At 42.7% G+C, this 21,878-nt stretch overlaps 1 protein-coding gene across 2 annotated transcripts in view; it reads left to right on the forward strand.

The window, feature by feature from the left end:
- Nucleotides 1-21,878, forward strand: part of SH3GL2 (SH3 domain containing GRB2 like 2, endophilin A1) — a 191,772-nt gene that overhangs the window by 149,787 nt on the left and 20,107 nt on the right. The window contains exon 3 of one of the 2 annotated variants that reach the window (XM_049895262.1): nucleotides 5,178-5,250. The exons of the other annotated variant lie outside the window; for it this stretch is intronic. Coding sequence (XP_049751219.1) covers nucleotides 5,178-5,250 — 73 coding nt within the window. The remainder of the gene's footprint in view (nucleotides 1-5,177; nucleotides 5,251-21,878) is intronic. 2 annotated transcript variants of the gene reach the window in all.

Below are 21,878 nucleotides of genomic sequence, written 5' to 3' on the forward strand. Positions count from 1 at the left end.
AGTACTTAATTCACCCAGGGAAGTTTTTATATCCTAAAAACATGCCCATATTTGTTTGTATTTACCATTTCTCTTCCTCTAAATAGCCTTCCTAATGGCTCACTATCCCCACCCCAAGCAAGGTAAGGTAAAGAAATGGTGGGCTTATGAGCTCACAAGAACAGAAGCTGCGGCCGTGTTTACGACTTACCAAAACTTATTTTCAAGTAACGGGAGAAATTGGGCATTGAAGAAATTGTGACCAAGCGCGGGTTCTTGTCCTGTCTTATTAGTGGGTCGAGATAAGACAGGATGCCACACCACCAGTTGCAGGGGGAATAGAAAGTGGAAATTTATTGTTTGCACAAAAAAAGAGCAGCGTGGGGCCTAGAAGCCCTAAAGACCACATGCTCCCAGCCCCAGGGGAGCTTGAAGCTCCCATGTCCATATTTGGAGAGCCACATGCAGAGTCATTTGCAAAGGAAGGGAACTTCTGCTTTGTAAATTGGCTCAGACGCAGCTGTGCCAATGAACATCATCCTCTCCAGCAAAGTTCAGGTCCATGGTTAAGTTCAGGGCAACAGCTCTTCAGGTCTTGCACATACGCTGAGATCTTGGTTTGCCCATGTGCAGGATTTTGGCGCCAAATTCAAACTGCGGTTAGGGCCCCTGGCGTGGTTGGGCCAAACCCCAGTTACAAACTGAAGCTTGGCATGTTGGGGAGGTGGCACGGGGGAGCTGTGGCAGAGCAGGGCAGCGGGTTCAAAAGCATCAATCCCATATTTTAAGTTCAAAGGTAAACTTGTGCTATTCTCAAGTGGGAATGAGCTCTTGTCTGTCATAATACGTCATTTGTTTAACTGGAAATCTTGGTTTGTGTTGATTATATCAGGCCTCTTAGGATGAGAATATGTGCTTAGACGTTGCCAGTTAAGGTGTATAAATACTCTTCCAGCAGGTGCCTAGTAAGGCACATTCAGGGTTCTCACAGGGTTATGACGTTTAGTTTATTCACGGAGGACACATTACAGTTTAGTGAAGAGAGCCCTGGATTAGGACTGGGAAACATGTCTGGTGGAACACTGGATGTGCGATCTCATCCATTCACTTCCTTTCTCCAAGCCTCAGATTTGCATATTTAAAAAATGAAGGCTTTGGGCTAGGTGCCCTACTGGTTTCTTTCAGGTATTTGTTGATTCTATTAAAGGATGGAAACCCTGGTGGCATAGTGGTTAAGTACTATGGCTGCTAACCAAGAGGTCAGCAGTTCGAATCCACCAGATGCTACTTGGAAACTCTATGGGGCAGTTCTACTCTGTCCTACAGGGTCGCTATGAGTCAGAATCGACTGGACAGCAGTGGGGTTTATTAAAGGATTTCATTCAGAGTACAATCAAGGTCAAGGTCCTTGTGAATAAATTTGCTGGTAGCTGTTCCATGTTTGGAAACCCTGGTGGCATAGTCAAGTCCTATGGCTGCTAGCCAAATGATTGGCAGTTCGAATCCAGGTGCTTCTTGGAAACTCTATGGGGCAGTTCCACTCTGTCCTATGGGGTCGCTATGAGTCAGAGTCAACTCGAAGGCAACAGGTATGGTTTTAGGTTTTTGTTTCCTGTTTGGTGTATGTCCTGATAATGCAATACACAAATAATTATCTTGGATAAAGTTGTTTTCAGAGGTGGATTTCAAGTGAAGCCTATTTTATTCTGTGGTGATAAGAGTTTATATATAGCTTGTTCTATAATGATGTCTGTGTTAGGTAACTACAAGTGTTGAAAGCAAGGCACAAATTTCTATAAAGGTCTGGGGTTCTTTGTGCTCCTTCCTGGGAGACTTTGGTCAAGCCACAAGAGACACTGGGTAGTCTTTATGCCTACTTCCCTTCTAAGATCGAATCCTACTCTTGGCACCAAACATAATGCTCGAATATTGGTTTCTCCAAGGTCACTGTTGCCTCCCCTGAGACATTAGCTTTATCCAAGTTCCGTGGCTTCTATTGAAGAGCCCAAGTAGTTGGGCTCCCTAGTTATGGAGCTCAGTGGGAGGAGGGAATTCCTTACTCCAAATCGGAACAAATTACTTGCTGACTTTCAAGATACATACTCCTGACACCGAGATTCTGTATAGATGTCTGTGGACTTGAGGGTGTTGTGGCCAATCAGCTCACCATGGGAGACTTTCCCTTTTGCAGAGTCCCAGGGTAGGATAGTTCTTGTGAATGAAACATCCGCAGCTTTTCATGACTTTTAGAACAAATACAGTGGATGGGATGGGAGGTGCTTTCCTCAAGATCCTGCTGGTGGGCCACTGTGTGGTACCCTGCCCCATCTGACGCATGGCACAAACAGCCTCCCAGCTCTGACTTGGTGTTTGCCTTTATGTTTATGTCCCTGTTGCCTGTCTTTTTATGGGGAGCTTATGTTCTCAAAAAGTATTAAAAACAAACAAACCAGTTGCTGTCAAGTCTAATTCTGACTCATGGTGACCCCATAGTGTACTGGTTAAGAACAAAGATCCTGGAGCAAGAATTGGGCAAGCTTCTTAACCTCTCTGTGTTTATTTTCTCATCTGCATCATAGAGCTTATGAGGATTGAATTTATCAATGTATTTAAAGCCCTTAGAACAGTTTCTGGTAAATAGAAAGCACTTATAATGATGGTTGTTATTATTGACGACAGAGATGGAGAAAAGTTGGAAAATGGTCAGCCTAGCAGCAGGTGACTTCAGGATAGTAAATAGTTGTCAGGCATTTCAGTTCCTCTTGCACTCTTTTTGAGAAAGCCTCTGATCTCTGACCTTTGGAATTTCTTTTTTTCTCATCATAACCAAACAGTTGACACAGAATTCCTTAATTGCTCTCCTATGCTCAGCAGGACATCTGGGTTTCGTCCTTCTATTATGTATGCACCTAGACTTTCAACACCTTTATTGTGTTGAATAACCTTTGAATTTGTTGCCCTGGCATAAGACATTCCAGAATATTGAATGCATAGTGGCTGGTTGACATTTTGTCAGTAATGCCAGGGTCTCTGTGTATGGCTGCACAAATTGTACACTGTACAACTCCAGAGGCCCTCATTTGCTTCAGAACTAGACATTACTTAGTATGTACTAAAATCTACGACGTTTTAAAAACTGAGATTATTCAAAACGGCATGATACAAGGTTCAGATGGAGGCAGGCACACCTGAAATACAGTGCTTTTTAAGGTAATTTTATACCATGATAACCTCACCAGAAAAAAAGTGCCTTTCCCTATTGATTCCAGTGATAGCAGACTTCTTACACACACACAGTAATATGACACCATGGAATGGAACATTATTTAGGTATTAAAAACTTGAGCTGAAAGATAAAATTCCCTGATTACTGAAGAGAAGAAGACTTAAACTCCATGTTAGGCTGATTGTATATGTAGGTGCAGCAGATTACAGAAAAGTTTCTTGGAGTGGAAGGAGGAGCCCTTGAACCCCAATTGGGGAAAAAAAAAAAAAAAAAACTTCCTCATGGACTTAAAAATTGCTTTCGCTCATATCTACATCATGTAATACATTTGTATACCTTAGATGGGGGATATGTGTGTACTCATTAGTCATTTGCTCTGTAGAATGAATGAGTGAACCACACATGTTGATAAGAAAAGGATTTCATAAGGGGAAAGTAGAGAGGAACTAACCATACTGAACAGCTTAAAAAGGAGTGGACTCCTTGGGTGGTGCAAACAGTTAATATGCTCAGCTGCTAACCAAAAGGTTGAAGGTTCGTGTTTACTCAGAAGCACCTTGGAAGAAAGGCCTGGCAATCTACTTGTGAGAAATCAGCCATTAAAAACCCCCGTGGAGTACAATTGTGCTCTGATACACATGAGGTTCCCATGAGTAGGCATCAACTCGACTGCAGCCAGTGCTGGTACTATGTGGGGAGAAGGATCTGACGGTGAGGTTTTGGTTAGCTGCTGAGAGCAATACCGACCATTCAGAGTTTAGCCAGGGGTAGACTCTAGCCCCAAGATATTTCTTTAGATTAGCCAAGGATTCAAGTACTGGCAAGAAGTGTTTGTTTGAGATTTTTATTTCCTTAGTTTAACTATCCTCAGAAGTTAAATAAAAACTTTCCCTCCCTGACTTGAATAAACAGAGTTGATATTGCATTTTTTTTTTTCCTTTAAGCAGAAAAACCTGCCTGGCCCGCTATAGACATCTGATAAGTGCCTTTGGGGCAAAATACAATTCACTACCTCCACCTAGTTCTCATCAGAGATAATAAAATATGTTTGGAAACAAATTTTGGGAAGTTACTATGTTCCTCTTTGGGAAAATTTTGTTTGTTGTTGTGTGCCACTGAGTCAGTTCTGACACATAGCAGATTGTCAGGCCTTTCTCCTGTGGAGCCACTGGGTAGGTTCAAACCACCAACCGTTTGGTTAGCAGCCGAGCGCTTAACCGTTGCACCACCAGGGCTTCTGTCATGGATTGAATTGTCTCCCCCCAAAATACATGTCAACATGGTAGGCCATGATTCCCAGTATTGTGTGGTTGCCCTCCATTTTGTGATTTTCCTATGTGTTATAAACTGTAATCTCTGTGGTTAAAGAGATTAGGGTGGGGGATGTAACACCCCTGCTCAGGCCATATCCCTGATCCAGTGTAAGGAGAGTTTCCCTAGGGCATGACCTGTACCACCTTTTATCTTACAAGAGATAAAGGAAAAGGAAGCAAGCAGAGAATAGGGACCTCATACCACCAAGAAAGCTGTGCCGGGAGCAGAGCGTGTCCTTTGAACCCAGGGTTCCTACATGGAGAAGTTCCTAGTCCAGGGGAAGGTTAAGGACAGGGACCTTCCTCCAGAGCCAACAGAGAGAGAAAGCCTTCCTGTGGAGCTGACACCCAGAATTTGGACTTGTAACCTACTAGACTGTGAGAGAATAAATTTCTGTTTGTTAAAGCCATTCACTTGTGGTATTTCTGTTATAGCAGCAATAGATGACTAAGACAGCTTTCTTCACACAAATAGACTTTCCAGATTTGATTGAACATGGCTGACTGTAAAGCCATTATTACTCCTGTCAGCACCTCAGCCTCCTCACTTCAACCTCAGGACCTAACACTGCTCAGTTGCACTACCAGATACACCCAAGTGAAAATTAAGGTTCTAAAGCTAGTCATTTTTGTCAAGAATATTTATTTTCTCATTTCAGAAAGTAGATGTTACCAGCAGAGCTGTGATGGAAATCATGACTAAAACAATTGAATACCTTCAACCCAATCCAGGTAAGGGTTCATCTTATACGTTTGGGGTGCCCTTCCAAGGTAACGTTGAGTTTCTCTCTGGTAGAAATTTTAGACTGAGTGTGCTTCCCCTTCATTGTTCCACTTTCCTGGAGGTTCAGTGACTTCATGTATAGTGTGTTGACTGTTGGCGGGAGTGGGAGGATTTTAAGGCTCACATTGAAGTCACTGGAGGATTCTGTGGTTTTACCCCACTGTAGTAGTATTTAAAAGCATTCCGTGGGCAGCTTAGGTACATAGTATCAAGGTAGCTGACACCTGAATTTTTATTTTCAAGACAATGGTAAGAAAAGAAAAAATTGGATAGCTTTAAGATGTAATGATTCCAAGAAGGACTGTAGGAAGTTGAATAGTTTTTGAGAAATAGAGGATTTGTGTTCAAAGAGCATCATTGAAGTCTTTGGAGCCTTGGCTTTAGTCTCCTTCTGCGCTAACCACATCAGGGTCAGCATTTGCTCCAGCTAACCTGTTGCACTCTAAGAGAAAAGTGTTGTAATAAAGGCAGTAGAGTTCTGCCTTGAAGAGAGAGCCAGGCAGAGCTGGGGTGAACTCTGTAGGCGCCAGTTTGTAGCAGAGAAAAGCAGATACATCATAGGTCTCTTCACTGTTCTACCTTTATATCAGTTCCTAACTGCGTAGTGCAGAAACTTGAAGCAAGGCTGAATGTACTTAAGTGAAATATATGGGAATTTGGTAAACTGCTTACCTTTGAGACTAGTTTTGTTGGGAGTTTTAGGTTGGGACATTTTGGTGGTCCTAGAGAAGATGGCCCAGGCAACTGCATCATCCCAAATGTGTTTGAAGTGTGCTTGAGCACTGTGGGCATTTGTGGGGAAGAAATAAGAAAGTGGAAGTGTGTGAAATAAGAGGAAATTGGACGAGTGCAATAGTTAGTGCTGACTAACTCTCTGCTGCTTTCTGCAGCTGGCTGTGGCTTCCATTCAACCTTTATTCACCCAGGCTAGCATAGCTGTTGTTTTGAAGATGAACAGACTATGTGGAATAGCACTCTTTTTTTTTTTTTTCTTCCTTCTTAAAATGCATTAGAGATGGGATTATGAGAGGGAATAAAATATAGAAGTAAATATGGTAAGCTATCTTTTTGTTGTTAGCTGCCAGCAAGTCTACTTCAACTCGTGGTGACCTTAACTACAACAGGATGAAACACTGCCCAGTTCATCGTTCCACAGTTGTCAACATGTTCGTGTCCATTGTTGTGGCTACCGTGGCAGGGTATCTCACTGACGGTTTCCCTTGCCACTGCTGGCCCTCTACTTCACCAGTCATGACGTCCTTCTCTAACCATTGATCCCTCTTGATGACATGTCCAAAGCGAGTGAGTGGGGCAGTGTTCTGTTGTGATCCATAAGGTTTTTATTGGCTAATTTTTGGAAGTAAATTGCCTAGTCTGTCTTAATCTGGAAGCTCCACTGAAACCTGTCCACCATGGGTGACCCTACTGGTATTTGAAATATACCAGTGGGATAGCTTCCAGCATCACAGCAACATGCAAGCCACCACAATATGACATACTGACAGGTGGATGGTAAGCTACAGGAACCAGGAATTTACCTGCAGTGTACCAGGTAAGTTTTTCAAATGGTTAGCTAATTAGGCAAAGAATAGCAAAAATCAGACTTCTGATTTTCATGTAGAGCTGTTTTCATGATCTTTATATTCCGCAGAGATCCAAGGGTCCCTTAGATGCACATCTTTCCCTTGGTATTTAAACAAATGTAATAGGTCAAGTTCTGGCAAGATAGTGCCCTCCCTTACCAGAAAAAAATCATTGTGTGTGAGAAGGAAACCCTGGTGGCATAGTGGTTAAGAGCTATGGCTGCGAACCAAAAGGTCAGCAGTTCGAATCCACCAGGCGCAGTTCTGCTCTGTCCTGTAGGGTCACTATGAGTTGGAATTGACTCGACTGACCCCAGCAGGTTTCGGTTTTTGGATGTGTGAGAAATTTTTGTCTTTACCTTTGCATACCCAAACCCAGTGCCGTCGCATAGAACCTTGAAATACTCTGTTATCTCCTGGGATTTACAAGTGAATTGTGCTAGTAACTCATTGCTGTAAGACTAAGATAAAGATAGAAAGATTTTTTAAATAAATGAAATGTTACAAATGCTATTAATAGCCCCTTTTATGCTCCCCGTTCTCCCTGAGATGACCAGTCCCCTCCTCATTGGAGCCCTGGTGGTGAAGTGATTATTTGACTGCTAACCTGGAAGCAACCCTATAGGACAGATGAAAACTATGGGGGCAGTTTTCATCTGTCCTATAGGGTTGCTTTGAGTCAGAATCGACTCGATGGCCATGGGTTTAATGCATTTTAAATACAGTGCTAGTTATACACACTGTATATGTTTTTTAAAAGTAACCTTTTTTAAAACATAAAACAATCAAAAGGACTAAAAATCTAATGTAACACCAATCCTCTGTGGAAGTCTCTCAGTGTCCCTGTGTAATGGAATTGTGCTCCGTAGTATAGTGTAGTGAGTTGAATAGTGCCCCCACAAAAAAAAAAAATCATGTCCAACAGGAACCTCAGAATGTGACCTTAATTGGAAATAGGGTCTTTGTAGCTATAACTAGTTAAGGATCTCAAGATGAAATCATCCTGGATTTAGCATGGGCCCTAAATCGAATGACCAGTGCCGTTATAAAAGAGGACATATGTGCAGAGAAGAAGGCCACGTGAAGATAGAGGCAGAGATGGGAAAAGAGGACATACGGATACACAGAGAAGGCCACGTGAAAATAGAGGCAGAGATGGGAAAAGAGGACATACAGACATGCAGAGAAGGCCACGTGAAGACAGAGGCAGAGATGGGAAAAGAGGACGTACAGATGCACAGAGAAGGCCATGTGAAGATAGAGGCAGAGATGGGAGTTATACTACTACAAGCCGAGGAACACCAGGGAGAGGCAAGGAAGAATTTTCCCTCAGAGCCTCCTCAACACCGCCGACACCTTGATTTTAGACTTCTGGCTTCCTGAACTGTGAGAAAATAGATTTCTGTTGTTCTAAAGCACCCAGTTTGTGCTAATTTGGTAAGGCAGCCCCAAGAAACTAATGCACCTTGAAGTCCTCATGTTAGCGGGGAAGGACACAGGCCAAAGAACACAAGAAATTTTCTCAAAGTTTTATACCTCGGAGAGGACAAAGTCAGATTTGAACCCAAAGTCCATGCACTTTTCATTGAACCGTCCTGACTTGGAGAAGAGTGGGTTCAATTTTATTTAGGTGTATAATAAAGCCAGGAGCCCTGGTGGTACAGTGGTTAAGAACTTGGTTGCTGACCAAAAGGTCAGCAGTTCGAATCTACGAGCCACTCCTTGGAAATCCTATGGGGCAGTTCTACTGTGTCCTATAGGGTCGCTATGAGTTGGAATCAGCTCAGTGGCAACGGGTTCAGCTTTAGTTATAATAAAACCAGTTGCAGTCAAGTCATTTCCAACTTATGACAACCACTAGCTGCAGTCGAGTCAATTCTGACTCATGGCAACCCCACCGAGTAGAACTGTGCTCCATTGTGCTCAGTGGCTGATTTTTCAGAAGCAGATCACCAGGCCTTTCTTCCCAGGTGCTGCTGGGTGGACTCAAACCTCCAGCCTTTCAGTTAGTAGCCAAGTGTGTTAACCATTTGTACCACCCAGGGACTCTTCCTTATCTATAAAAAGGTGAATAGTGCTTAACTTGCAGGGTTGTTGTAAGCATGTTGTTAGGTCCCAATGAGTTGATTCTGACTCATAGTGGTCCCGTTTGAGAAAGTAGGACTGCCTCACAGGGTTTTCTAGCCTGTAGTCTTTATGGGAGCAGATCAACAGGTCTTCTTCCTTAGAGCCACTGGGTGGGTCTGAACCACCAACCTTTAGATGAGCAGCTGAGCGCTTAACCATTGGGCTACCAGGGTTTCTGTTGTAAGTATAAACCAAAAAAAAAAAAGACCCAACTTGTTGCCACCGAGTTGATTCCAACTCATAGCGATCCTATAGGATAGAGTAGAACTGCCTCATGGGGTTTCCAAGGGGCAGCTGGTAGATTCGAACTTCCGACCTTTTGATTAGCAGCTGAACTCTTAACCACTGAGCCACCAGGGCGTATAGGAGCCCTCATTTTCAGTGTATACGACAGAAATTCTGAAAGGAAACAAATTGTGGGATTGAGACTTATTTTTACTTTAATAAAAAAGATTTCTGACAGAAAGTAATTGGGGGGAGGTTTTAATTTTTAGAAATGACACATTTTTAATTGAATACTGTATGTGTTAATTGTCTGCCAGTGTAATAGTTTTATGGCTATTTAAGAACTGAGTGGATATCTGCCACCAAGGACAACACTAAGGCCTTGACCGACCAATCCCCAGCGGTTACATATGGGCAGGCACACACATATACAAATAAGTGTCACCCAAAAGAGACCAGAAAAAAATTAAAGTTCACATAATCACTCCCCAGAATTTAGACAATCACCATTTAAGTGGTCTCTGATAGATATGATTTTTTTTTTCCTCCATGAATTCCTTACCCCGAGAGCAGACACTGGCTATGGAGCTGTTGAAATGTGGCTGGTCGAGCACACTTATTGTTTAAAACCTGGCGGTCCTTGAGAAGGGGATGCAGGAGCTGACAAACACCCACAGACTCAGTCCACAGGCATAAAAGAGCAGAAGGGAGTATTCCCAAACTGATGCACTTTGTGAGATACTGTGTCCCGTTGGCCCCTCAGTGACCCCAGGAGCTGAGCTGACCAATGTGGACAGCTGGATACTGGTTTTGAATAAGCAAGCTCTGGCTTGGGTCAGAGCAGGGACTGGCGCCAAGCAACAAATTTACATGCACAGATCAGTAGAATTGATGGAAATGGAAATTTGAGGATACTTTGAGAGTATCCTTTATGAGAGCAATATTTTAGGGTGTTTGCTGGCTTTCAGATCGTGTGGTTGTGGAGTGTATACATCTTTTATATTCTCAAATCTCAGTTCCTATTGAAATGATGACCAAAGAGATTCTGATTTATTTTCAGGAATTATGGGAAATGCTGTGGAATGCCCCACATCCTCTCTGGCCCACCTGCAGAGCCATGTTTTAAGAAGGCAGACCTGAGCACACCATTCTTGTGCATAAAACCCTTCCGGGGCTTTTCATTGCTTTTAGGATTAAGTCTAAAAATCTCAGCATGGCCTAAAGGGCCCTCTCTGACCTTTTCCCTCCACCTTGCTAGGCTAATACCCACATCTCCCTCAGGTTCAGTGTAAAGGTCATTCAAGCCTTCCTGGGCCCCTGACTGCGTTTGGTTTCCCTGTAAACTTCCGTCTCATAATTCCAGGTGCTTTTCAGTGTTGGCACATATCACACTCATTGTAAGTACATAAATGTTTGGGTTTTGTTTGTTTTCCCTCCCCTGTGAAGACTGGACTGCGCCTGTCTTATTTACTGCCGCATCTCTGGCACCCAGCTCAGTGCCAGGCAGCTGGTGACACTTGGATATTTGAATAAATGAATTATTAAGCTCAGTTGACAGTCAGTGACTAATGTGATAAAACTGCTGTCATACAAAGGAGAGGAGGAACAGCTCTTCTTTTACCCCTAAACCATCAGATCCACCCATGTAACCAATAGTTGTTAAACATGACTATTGTACCATTACGTAAACACCAATTCTAGATGCTGTGGGGGATAGCAATAGGACCAAGATTGGGCCCCTGCCCTCTGAGACCTCACAACCTAGCAGCATATTATGTACACTCTGAGGAGAGTGGCCCAGAGGGTTTTCCAGCCAATTCCTTCAGGGAACTTCAGCTAGCTGATGAGGTGGGGAAGGGCAAATTCAGTCACAGGCCTAAAGGTCTGCCCTGGGAAGCAGGGATTTTGAGAACATAGACCAGAGAGCTGTAAAGTGTTTCAGTTTTGACTATGAAATGATTCTAACAGGAACGGCATTAACCAGTACAAATTTTCAAGTGGCTTACATTAAAAATAATTCAAACATGAAAGAAAAAAAAAACATGAAAGAAGCGGCTCTCAAATTCCATTGTACTGGTTGTGAGCCTCCATTCTCATGGCACCTGAGAGTGAAGATTCGAGAATATAATAAATCAGCCTTCCTGTTTGAGTATTCTGATGCCTGTGGGGAAGAAAATGACACTAAATCAGGGTTGTCCAGTAGTGATAAGAGATGTAAGCCACATGTGTGACTTTGAATTTTCTAGTAGCTACATTAAAAAAGGAAAAAGAAAAGTAAAATTGATTTTTTCTTTTAATTATTTTTATTGTGAAAAGTTGATTCTAATAATATATTTTAACCTAATATAACCAAATTAGCAATCAGTATTAAAAATTATAATGTGATGTCATATAGGGAATTGCTTTTATATGGCCTTTCTAGTCATGGTCTTCTAACTCTTTCAAAATGATTGGCTGGGCCACAGTCTTGCAGGAGATTGCTCAGTTTACTATGCAAATTGAGTGACTTGCAGACCGATGAGGGAATGGTCAGTTTACTATGCAAATTGAGTGACTTGCAGACCGATGAGGGAATGGTCAGTTCGTGGTCCTGGTGGGCCATGCGTTGAAACTAGCATGGGGTTTGCTTATATAAGGGCCAATCCCACAGAGTTTCAGGGGGATCTCACTACCATCAAAAACAGTCTGGATCAGAATGTGTCCTTTGGACCCAAGGGTCTCTGTGCTGAGAACCTCCTAGACCTGCTGAGAACCTCCTAGACCCAGAAGAGAGAGTTGTAACACTAAAGGTGGTGCGAGAGGGCAAGAGACAGTGGCTTGCCAGCCCTCAGAGCAAGGTGGCTATGGTGGGCTTGCCGGTCCGAGGAGAGAGAGCTGAGCACTTTTGGGCAGGAGACTTGCCAGGGGAATGAAAAGAGCTGTAACACTTGCTTGTGCAGAGCAGAGGTCTGAGTGTGCCCTGTGCTGGGGCCGCACTCCTCCTCCCTACCCCGCCAGGTGAACATTGTGGGCCTGGGTAGCATGCAGGTCCCCAAAGCAGAGTGGTGGTAGCTAGAAGCAGAGGTGACGTGAGCATAGCATCTGACCTGAACCATGGCGTGTCTGACCGGCAACGTAAGAATGGACGTGGATGATTTGGGGAAGGGTAAGCATTTCCTCTTTGAGAATGTTATTGTTTACCATTTGCTTTCTATAAATAATAATAATGGCTTTCACTTTGCCAGTACTGTGTGTCTCATGTTTCCAGCTCAGTCACAGATGAATGTAGCACCCATAGAATGGGTAATGCCAGTGGATATATGTGTCTCATTCCTAGCAGTCTTATGGCTGCCTGGAAGTCTGAGGCACAGCCTGTCTGCATGTGTAATGCAGACAGAGCGTACAGAGATATTTTACATTTCCTTTTTTCTCATACTAAGTCGTTGAAATTTGGTGTGTATTTTATCTTTATAGCACATTTCAATATAGACTATCCACATTTCACGTGCTCAGCAAACCAGGAAAAACCAAACCCACTGCAATCGAGTCGATTCTGACTCATAGCGACCCTATAGGGTTTCCAAGGCTACAATCTTTGCGAATGCAGACTGCCACATCTTTCTCCCTCACAGTGGCTGGTGGGTTTGAACTGCCCACCTTTCAGTTAACAGCCGAGCACTTTAACCACTGTGCCACCAGGGCAGCCCCACATAGCCACATTTCCAATAGTGGACAATTTGTCATCCAACCTATTTATTATAGTTGGATAGAAGCTAGGTGTTTAGCTCCTTGGTTTATGTGTATTAGCGATTGTTTTTTCGGCAGCGAAATGGACAGTTTACTTAGGGCCAGAATGTCTTTTTTTTTTAACAGTCCTAAAATCTGTGTCATGGCACTCTAGTAGAAATTTTGCCCTTGAATGGAATAATAGATGTGGCTGGGTTGGGCTTCATTTGCTTTTTACCTTCAGTGCCCTGATTATAACAGAGTGCTGCAAACTGTTTTCAGTTTGCACTGAGATGTTATTACATTATTCTGACCCTGACTTCATGATGCAATACGAATTTCCAAGCTCCTTAGCTAAAAAGCAGTGTTAATATGAAAAATACGGTGCACAGTAGGGGTTTGGTTCTCTGCAGAAATGTTTTTTCCTTTGAATGTCTACATGGCATAGCTTTCTCCAGCCTGCTTAAGATGGGGGTATTAAATTGGAGTCATTAGATCTCTGTTTAAATTTTTATAATAATAACTTCAAATCTCATTTGTGGAACATTGCCTGTGGAAGTAAATGATAGCTGTATTAGTTTTAAAATATCCCATTAGTCCTGCAAATATCTTACATCAAAGTTATTATACTTCTTTCCCACAAGCAGCCCTCTTAATCATGCCCTTCCCAAGATGATTAAATACAGTGATTATAAAATGCTTGGTGATGGTGGGGCTGAAAATTAATAATGCATTATTTGACATTCATGTGTTCAAATCTTAGCCTCACAACACAGTGAATTTGCTGTATTTCCAGGAGGGCAGGGATTAGGTCATATTTATCTTTGTTTTGTTCAGGACTACAACCACTTGGCCTGGCACATTGCTTGCACTTAACAAGTCTGCTGAATACAGAAGCATGGATGAATATATCCATCCTTCAGCTAAGGAATAAGGGACATGTACTGAGTCTAGTAGCCAGAGTTTTACTTTTCCAAACTCTGACACTGAAAAATATACAAATTTAATAAAGGATGGATTGGAAAAGTAATTTGAGGAAAATGTTGGCTCAGTTTCAAAGGAAAAGGGTCTTTCCAGGTAAACATTAAAGAGGAAAATGCAATAGTGATAGTAGTGGTACAATTCATATACTGTGTGTATCGAAAAGGCTGGGGAGGTTCCTATTTCTACTACATCTTTAGGGAAGGTATCGAAAATTAAAAACAAAACAGACCAAAAATAAATAAATAAACCCGTTGCCATCAAGTCAATTCAGACTCAAAGCCACCTTATAGGACAGAGTAGAACTGCCCCATAGAGTTTCAAGACTGTAATCTTTACAGAAGTAGACTGCCACATCTTCCTACCGTGGAGCTGCTAGCAAGTTTAAACCACCAACCTTTCAATTAGCAGCCAAGTGCTTTAACCACTGCACCATCAGGGCTCCCTGTTGAAAAATAAAATCCATTGCCATCGGGTTGATTCCAACTCACGGAGACCCTATAGGACAGAGTAGAACTGCCCCATAGGGTTTACAAGGAGCACCTGGTGAATTCGAACTGCTGACGTTTTGTTTAGTAGCCGTAGCTCTTAACCATTATGCTACTAGGGTTTTCTGTTGAAAATTAGTAGGTTCCTAATACGCTTGAAACATCCTAGATAATCCAGGGTATAAATCCTTAGCGTGGCCTTGAGGTGCTTGCAGTGCCCCTGCTCTCTCTGTGTCATTCCTTCTCACTCTTTTTTTTTGCCTCACTGGCCTTTCGTTTCTCCAGAGCATCAAGCTCTTTCCTGCACCAGGACTTTGTCCTGGCTGATTCCTCTTCTGCAGCACCCTAGATGACCCTTATTGGACACCTGTCTTACTCATCCTTCCCGTTTCAGCATAAACGTCGCCTCCTAAGAGCCATTCCCTAAGCACCCCATCACATCAGGCCCACTCCTGTTTTATTCTCTCATGGCACCTTCACATGAGTCCCCTCCCCAAATCTCTCCAGTGGGTCCCTGTTTAGAATAAAATTGAAAGTCCTTATAACGTTTACAAGGTCCCGTGTATGATCCAGCATCCAGCTCTCTCTCAGACTTCTCTTCCTACAACCCTGGCAGTCTCCATCTTGCACCTTCTGCACCAGCCTCACCCGCCTTCCTGCTATTCCTCAGCACAGCAATCGCACTTACTGGTCTGGCCCTTGCCAGTCGCACTGCTGAGTCCCTGTCTCCAAATCTCAAAGTCCTCACTTGGCTCTCTGCTCAAATGTCACCTCGTTTCCTAACCACCTTGTTTAAAACATCACTCTCTAAGCTTTTTCCCCGTTTTGTTGTTCTTCATAGCATGTTTCACTTCTTTTTTTTTTTTTTTTTTAATGTGTTTTCAGTAAAGGTTTACACAGCAGTTTAGGTTCTCATTCAACAATTTCTAGACAAGTTGTTCAGTGACCTCAGTTATTTTCTTCACGATGTGCAGTCTCAATGTTTCTGTTGTGGTTGTTCTGTTTCCATTAATCTAGTTTCCCTATCCCCTTACATTCTCCATCTTTGTTTTAAAGTAATTGTTGACTGTTTGATCTTACATAGCTGAGTTTTTAAAGGATCACAGTACTCATGGGTGATATTCTTTATTTTGTGATACAATCTGTTATTTCACTAAAAGGTGACCTCAGGGGCTAGCTTTTTTGTTTGTTTTATTGAACTTTAGATGAAGGTTTACAGAACAAAGTAGTTTCTCATCAAACAGTTAGTACACACATTGCTGTATGACATTGGTTAACAACCCTACGACATATCAACACTCTCCCTTCTCAACTCTGGGTTCCCTGTTACCAGCTTTCCTGTCCCCTCCTGCCTTCGAGTCCCTGCCCCAGGGCTGGTGTGTGTCAGGGGCTAGTTTTGCTTCCAGACTTAAAGACTATCTCAGGGTAATAGGCTCAGGGAGTCCTCCAGTCTCAACTGGTCTGGTAAGTCTGCTGCTTTTTTTTTTTTTAATGAATGTGAAGTTCTTTTCTACATTTTCTCCCATTCTATCAAGGTCCGCCTCTTGTGACCCTAATCAGAAGAGTAGGTACTGGTAGCCAGGCACCATCCACTTCTCATCTCAGGTAGATGAGGCCATGGTTCATGTAGACTATTAACCCTATAGACTAGCTTCTTCTTTGAGTCTTTGGTTTCCTCTTTCTCTTTTGCTCTGGATGAATAGAGACCAGTAGTTGTATCTATAACACTTGTCACCTTCTTAACTTTTTATTATGTATGTCCTTGTTAGAAGTATCGCTTCTCTTGGCTACCATAATGCACATGGCCTGAGTGTAGGATCACTGTTTGTATACTTCGTTCAAAGAACCCTGTTCTTTTATTGTATTCGTCTCAATATTTACTTTTGTACATTGTGCTTATTTGTTTGATATACTGCCTTCCTTATTCTTTTTCCTGGATTTTACACTCTCCCTGTAGCGGTCAGCTTGATTTATTAAAAATATAAATCATATCTTGTCGTCACTCCTTTGTTTACAACTCACCAGTGGCTTCCCATTGAGCTAAGTATTCACTTCCTGGCTACGGGGCCTTGTGTGATTTGGCTGTGGCTCTTTTCTGACCCCATCTTGTCTTCTGTCCAGTCTCACTGGCTTTTTTTTTTTTTTTAACTTTTATTGAGCTTCAAGTGAACGTTTACAAATCAAGTCAGTCCGTCACATATAAGTTTATATACATCTTACTCCGTACTCCCACTTGCTCTCCCCCTAATGAGTCAACCCTTCCAGTCTCTCCTTTCATGACAATTTTGCCAGCTTCCAACTCTCTCTATCCTCCCATCCCCCCTCTAGGCAGGAGATGCCAACACAGTCTCAAGTGTCCACCTGATATAATTAGCTCACTCTTCATCAGCATCTCTCTCCTACCCACTGTCCAGTCCCTTTCATGTCTGATGAGTTGTCTTCAGGGATGGTTCCTGTCCTGTGCCAACAGAAGGTTTGGGGACCATGACCGCCGGGATTCCTCTAGTCTCAGTCAAACCATTAAGTATGGTCTTTTTATGAGAATTTGGGGTCTGCATCCCACTGATCTCCTGCTCCTTCAGGGGTTCTTTATTGTGCTGCCTGTGAGGGCAGTCATCGATTGTGGCTGGGCACCAACTAGTTCTTCTGGTCTCAGGATGATGTAAGTCTGTGGTTCATGTGGCCCTTTCTGTCTCTTGGGCTCTTAGTTGTCGTATGACCTTGGTGTTCTTCATTCTCCTTTGCTCCAGGTGGGTTGAGACCAATTGATGCATCTTAGATGGCTGCTTGTTAGCATTTAAGACCCCAGATGCCACATTTCACAGTGGGATGCAGAATGTTTTCATAATAGAATTATTTTGACAATTGACTTAGAAGTCCCCTTAAACCATGGTTCCCAAACCCCCGCCCTTGTCACTGGCTTTTTTAATTTTTTTATCCTCAGCCGTGTTAAGCTTGTTCCTACCCCAGGGTCTTTGCACAGGAACCTCCCGTGCCTGGAATGCTGTTCTCTTGGCCTCCATCATTCGTGCTGCTTCTCATCATTCCACCTCCAATCAGATGTCATCTCCTTGGGAGGGCCTTTCCTGGCCACTCTATTTAAAATAACTTCTCTCCATACCTCTCATATAGCCTCTGTTACGGACTGAATTGTGTCTCCCCAAAGTATCTGTCAACTTGGGTAGGCCATGATTCCCAGTATTGTGTGATTGTCTACCATTTTGTCATCTGATGTGATTTTCCTATGTGTTATAAATCCTACCTCTGTGATGTTAATGAGGCAGGGTTAGAGGCAGTTATGTTGAGGCAGGACTCAATCTACACGATTAGGTTGTATCTTGAGTCAATCTCTTTTCAGATATAGAGAAGCAAGCAGGGACCTCATATCATCAAGAAAGCAATGCTGGGAACAGAGCACATACTTTGGGCCCAAGGTTCCCGCACTGAGAAGCTCCTAGACTAGGAAAGATTGATGACAAGGACCTTCCCTCAGAGCCATCAGACAGAGAAAGCCTTCCCCTGGAGCTGGCAGCCTTGAACTTGGACTTCTACCCTCCTAGACTTTGAGAGAATAAATTTCTCTTTGTTAAAGTCATCTACTTGTGATATTTCTGTTACAGCAGCAATATATAACTAAGACACTCTGCTATTATCTTCTATCACCATTTGAAATTATCTTCTACTTTATCTTTTTGCTCATTGTCTGCCCATCACCCCCTTTCCCATTTAGAATACAATCTCCACCATGGTAGGGACTTTGTCTATGTCATGGATTGAACTGTGTCCCCCAGAAATATCAATCAACTGGGCTAGGTCATGATTCCCTTGTATGATTGTCCACCATTTTATCTTCTGATATGATTTCCCTGTATGTTGTAAATCTTATCACTATGATGTAATAAGATGGATTTGCGGCAATTATACTGATGAGGTCTACAAGATTGGGTAGTGTCTTAAGCCAATCTCTTTTGAGATATAAAAGAGAGAAGCAAGCAGAAAGTCATGGGGACCTCATATCACCAAGAAAGCAGCACCAGGAGGTGCTGAGATGTTCCCAGGCCAGGGAAAGACTGATGACAAGGACCTTCCTCCAAAGCCACCAGAGAGAGAAAAAGCCTTCCCCTGGAGCCAGCGCCCTGAATTCAGACTTCTAGCCTACTGAGCTGTGAGAGAATAAACTTCTCTTTGTTAAAGCCATCCACTTGTGGTATTTCTGTTATAGCAGCACTAGATGACCAAGACAGTCTGTTTTACTTACTATCCCTAATATCTAGAACAGTACCAGGCCCTCAATAAATACCTGTTGGGTGAATATTGCTTATCTTTCCCACTGTGTACCTTAAATTCATTGAGACAAGGGCTATATCTATTTTTCTAATTTATATATACACCTAGTGCCTAGCTCAGTGTTTGTTTCTTAGTACGTGCTTTATTTTCTGAATGAGTCCGTCAAACCATGTTAAGCATGTTTAAGTTCCTTATACAAGTAGCTAACCTTTTTAGGTAGAGTCTTGGTCTAAAGACATGTGGAGGCCAGGATCAGAGCTCTTTCTCTCTGTATAATATCTACTTAGTGTCATGCACAATGAATACGTTCCACAGTTGCTTTTGAAAAGTGTGCATGTGTCTGCTCTCATGTATAAGATCATGAGGCTAGAGCTATTGACAGACGATTCATATTTATAGACCTAGATAAGAATTGTCCCTATTTTCCAGTAAGAAAACTGAAGCTTTAAGTGACCCTATAGTACAGAGTAGAACTTCCTCATAGTGTCTCCATGGAGCGTCTGGTGAATTCAAACTGCCAACCTTCTGGTTAGCAGCCAAAGCCTTAACTACTGCACCACCAGGGCTCCAGATAATTTGCCCAGGGTCATGCAGCAGAAGAACCAGAGTTCATATTCAGATAAGACTACCTCCAAAGTCCATTTTGTTTTCACTATCTTATGCTTCAGAATATTACTATTCCTTTATTTCTGGTGTGTGTGGCGAATGCACTCTGGGGTAACCCTCCAGTGAATCACGCGTTTGTATAACCCTTTCCCCTTGGGTGTGGATAGGACCCATGACGTGCTTCTAACAATACAGTATGGCAAAGGGGATAGGATGCCACCCTCTTGGTTGGGTTAGGTTATATGGCAAAGGTGACGTCCCTGGGGTGTCATTGCCTGCTTTCCCAGGGCCTGCTATGAGACCTGTGCGGGCATCTTACCACTTCCATCCTGAGATGGTGAGTATTTGGTGTCCCACCTCACAGGCTCTTAGGGCTGCTGACTGTGTGCACAGCACAGTGTCCTAAAACATCCCCCCACTGCTTCCAACCCAGAGGCATGAGAAAGCTCTGTCACCTTGGAGAGCTGTGTTATGTAAATAGCATTATTTGGGTTGAGAGTAGCGTGATCCAGTGCTAGAGTTACGTGTTTATGTAACTTAGCAGGCACATCTTCTTCCTTTTCCTCAATCCCTTCTTATATTCAGCTTCAAAAGAAACTGCAGAGGTTTGAGGAAATGTACCAAGTCCTCATTAACTTGTAAATCTTTTGTCATCTAATAACTGCTTTTGGAATCAACTCAATGGCAGTGGGTTTGGTTTTTTGGTTTAGTGTGCAAGGCAAGGGAACCCATTGCTTACTGTGCACTGAGCATTAGAAGAGCCCGTTTCACAACTCTACAGACAGGGATTGGCCTGGACTATAAGACAGACAATAATGCTGGCAAAGAGTGAATTTTGTGGCTCAAGTAGACACATGAGACTATGCAGGCGACCCCTGTCTGGTGGTGAGATGAGAAGGAAGAGGGAGACAGGAGCTGGCTGAATGGACACAGGGGAATACAGGGTGGAGAGGAGGAATGTGCAGTCTCATTGAGGAGAGAGTGCGCGGCGGGATGTGTGTGGCTTTTTATATGAGAGACCGGCTTGATTTGTAAACTTTCACCTAAAGCACAATAAGTAAATAAATAAAAAAGAAGAGCCCATTTCAGGCCTGTAAATGTCCTGAGGCTTCACCTGGGAAAATCAGGCCATCATATGCCATCATCACAGGTTGCCCACACGAAATATATGCTCAAAGATTATTTATTGCATACAATTTTGTTTAAAATTATGCTTTGAATCTAATTTACTGTGATTTGAAGATTTATACTCACTCCAGTCGTAATTGCTGTACTGTGCTTTATACCTTGAACTACAATAATTCAGAATTTTTAACCTCCAGCTGAAGACATCATTGAGCCTTATTTCTGTAACTTATACTTCCAATAAAGAGGTGTTTAGCTGTTGGTAGCTATTTCAGTGAAATGACTATTGTAGTGGGTTGGACAGTATCCTTCCCCCAAAAATTCATGTCCACCTAGAGCCTCGTAATGTGACCTTTGAAGATAGGATCTTTTGCAGGTATAATTAGTTAAGGATCACAAGATAAAGTGTTCCTGGGTTTACGATGAACCCTAAATCCAATGACTGGTGTCCTTCTAAGATGAGTAGAGGACACAAGGGCACAGAGAAGAAGACCATGTGAAGACTGAGGCAGAGATTAGAGTTGTACTGTCACAAGCCAAGTAACACCTGGGCCACCAGAAGCTGAAAGGGGCAAGGAAGACTTCTTCTCTAGAGCCTTCAGGGGGAACATGGCCTTGCTGGCACCTTCATTTCAGACTTCTAGCCTCCAGAGCTGTGAAAGAATAAATTTCCGTAGTTCTGAGCCACTGAGTTTAATTTCTTACAGCAGCCCAAGGAAACACACACAGTTTTCAACCACAGTTTTCTCTGACTAAAGTAGAGGAAAGAGGAGAAAAGAACTAATGTTCGTTTAATGCCTGTATTGATTACATTTATCATCTTATTTCACCCTCACAACAACTCTGTCACTGAGTATTATTATTTCTGAGTTATGACCAGGCAAACTGAGGCTGAGGTGGTAAGCACATCCTTACACAGCTAGTGAGTGGCAGGGCTGCACTTGGAACCCTGACTTGTCTTATTCTCTTGATACTGTGTGTCCTTGTATGAGTAAGTAGGAAATGATAATATGTTTTCTCAGCAGGAGAATGCAGTTCTGAATTTTTTTTAATCTTCAAAAGGCTGTATTTCCAAATTTAAATGTTGCTTTGGTCCTCTAAATTTTAACAATGCTTGTTCACAATGTTTATTCTATTTAGTAATTAATTAATTAGCCCTTATAAATTTGGGGAAACCCTGGTGGTGTAGTGGTTAAGTGCTACGGCTGCTAACCAAAGGGTTGGCCGTTCATATCCGCCGGGCGCTCCTTGGAAACTCTATGGGGCAGTTCTACTCTGTCCTATAGGGTCGCTATGAGTCAGAATCGACTCGACGGCACTGGGTTTTTTTTGTATGAAATTGGATGATTTTTTACAAGAAGGGGAAATCAGTTGCTTTTCTATTTTCCTTGAAAGATCTATTTGATCTTTTAAAAAAGAAAACCTATTTTTCTAAAGACCAACAAGTAG

The sequence above is a fragment of the Elephas maximus genome, chromosome 9 (assembly GCF_024166365.1).
Source record: "Elephas maximus indicus isolate mEleMax1 chromosome 9, mEleMax1 primary haplotype, whole genome shotgun sequence".
NCBI lineage: Eukaryota > Metazoa > Chordata > Mammalia > Proboscidea > Elephantidae > Elephas > Elephas maximus.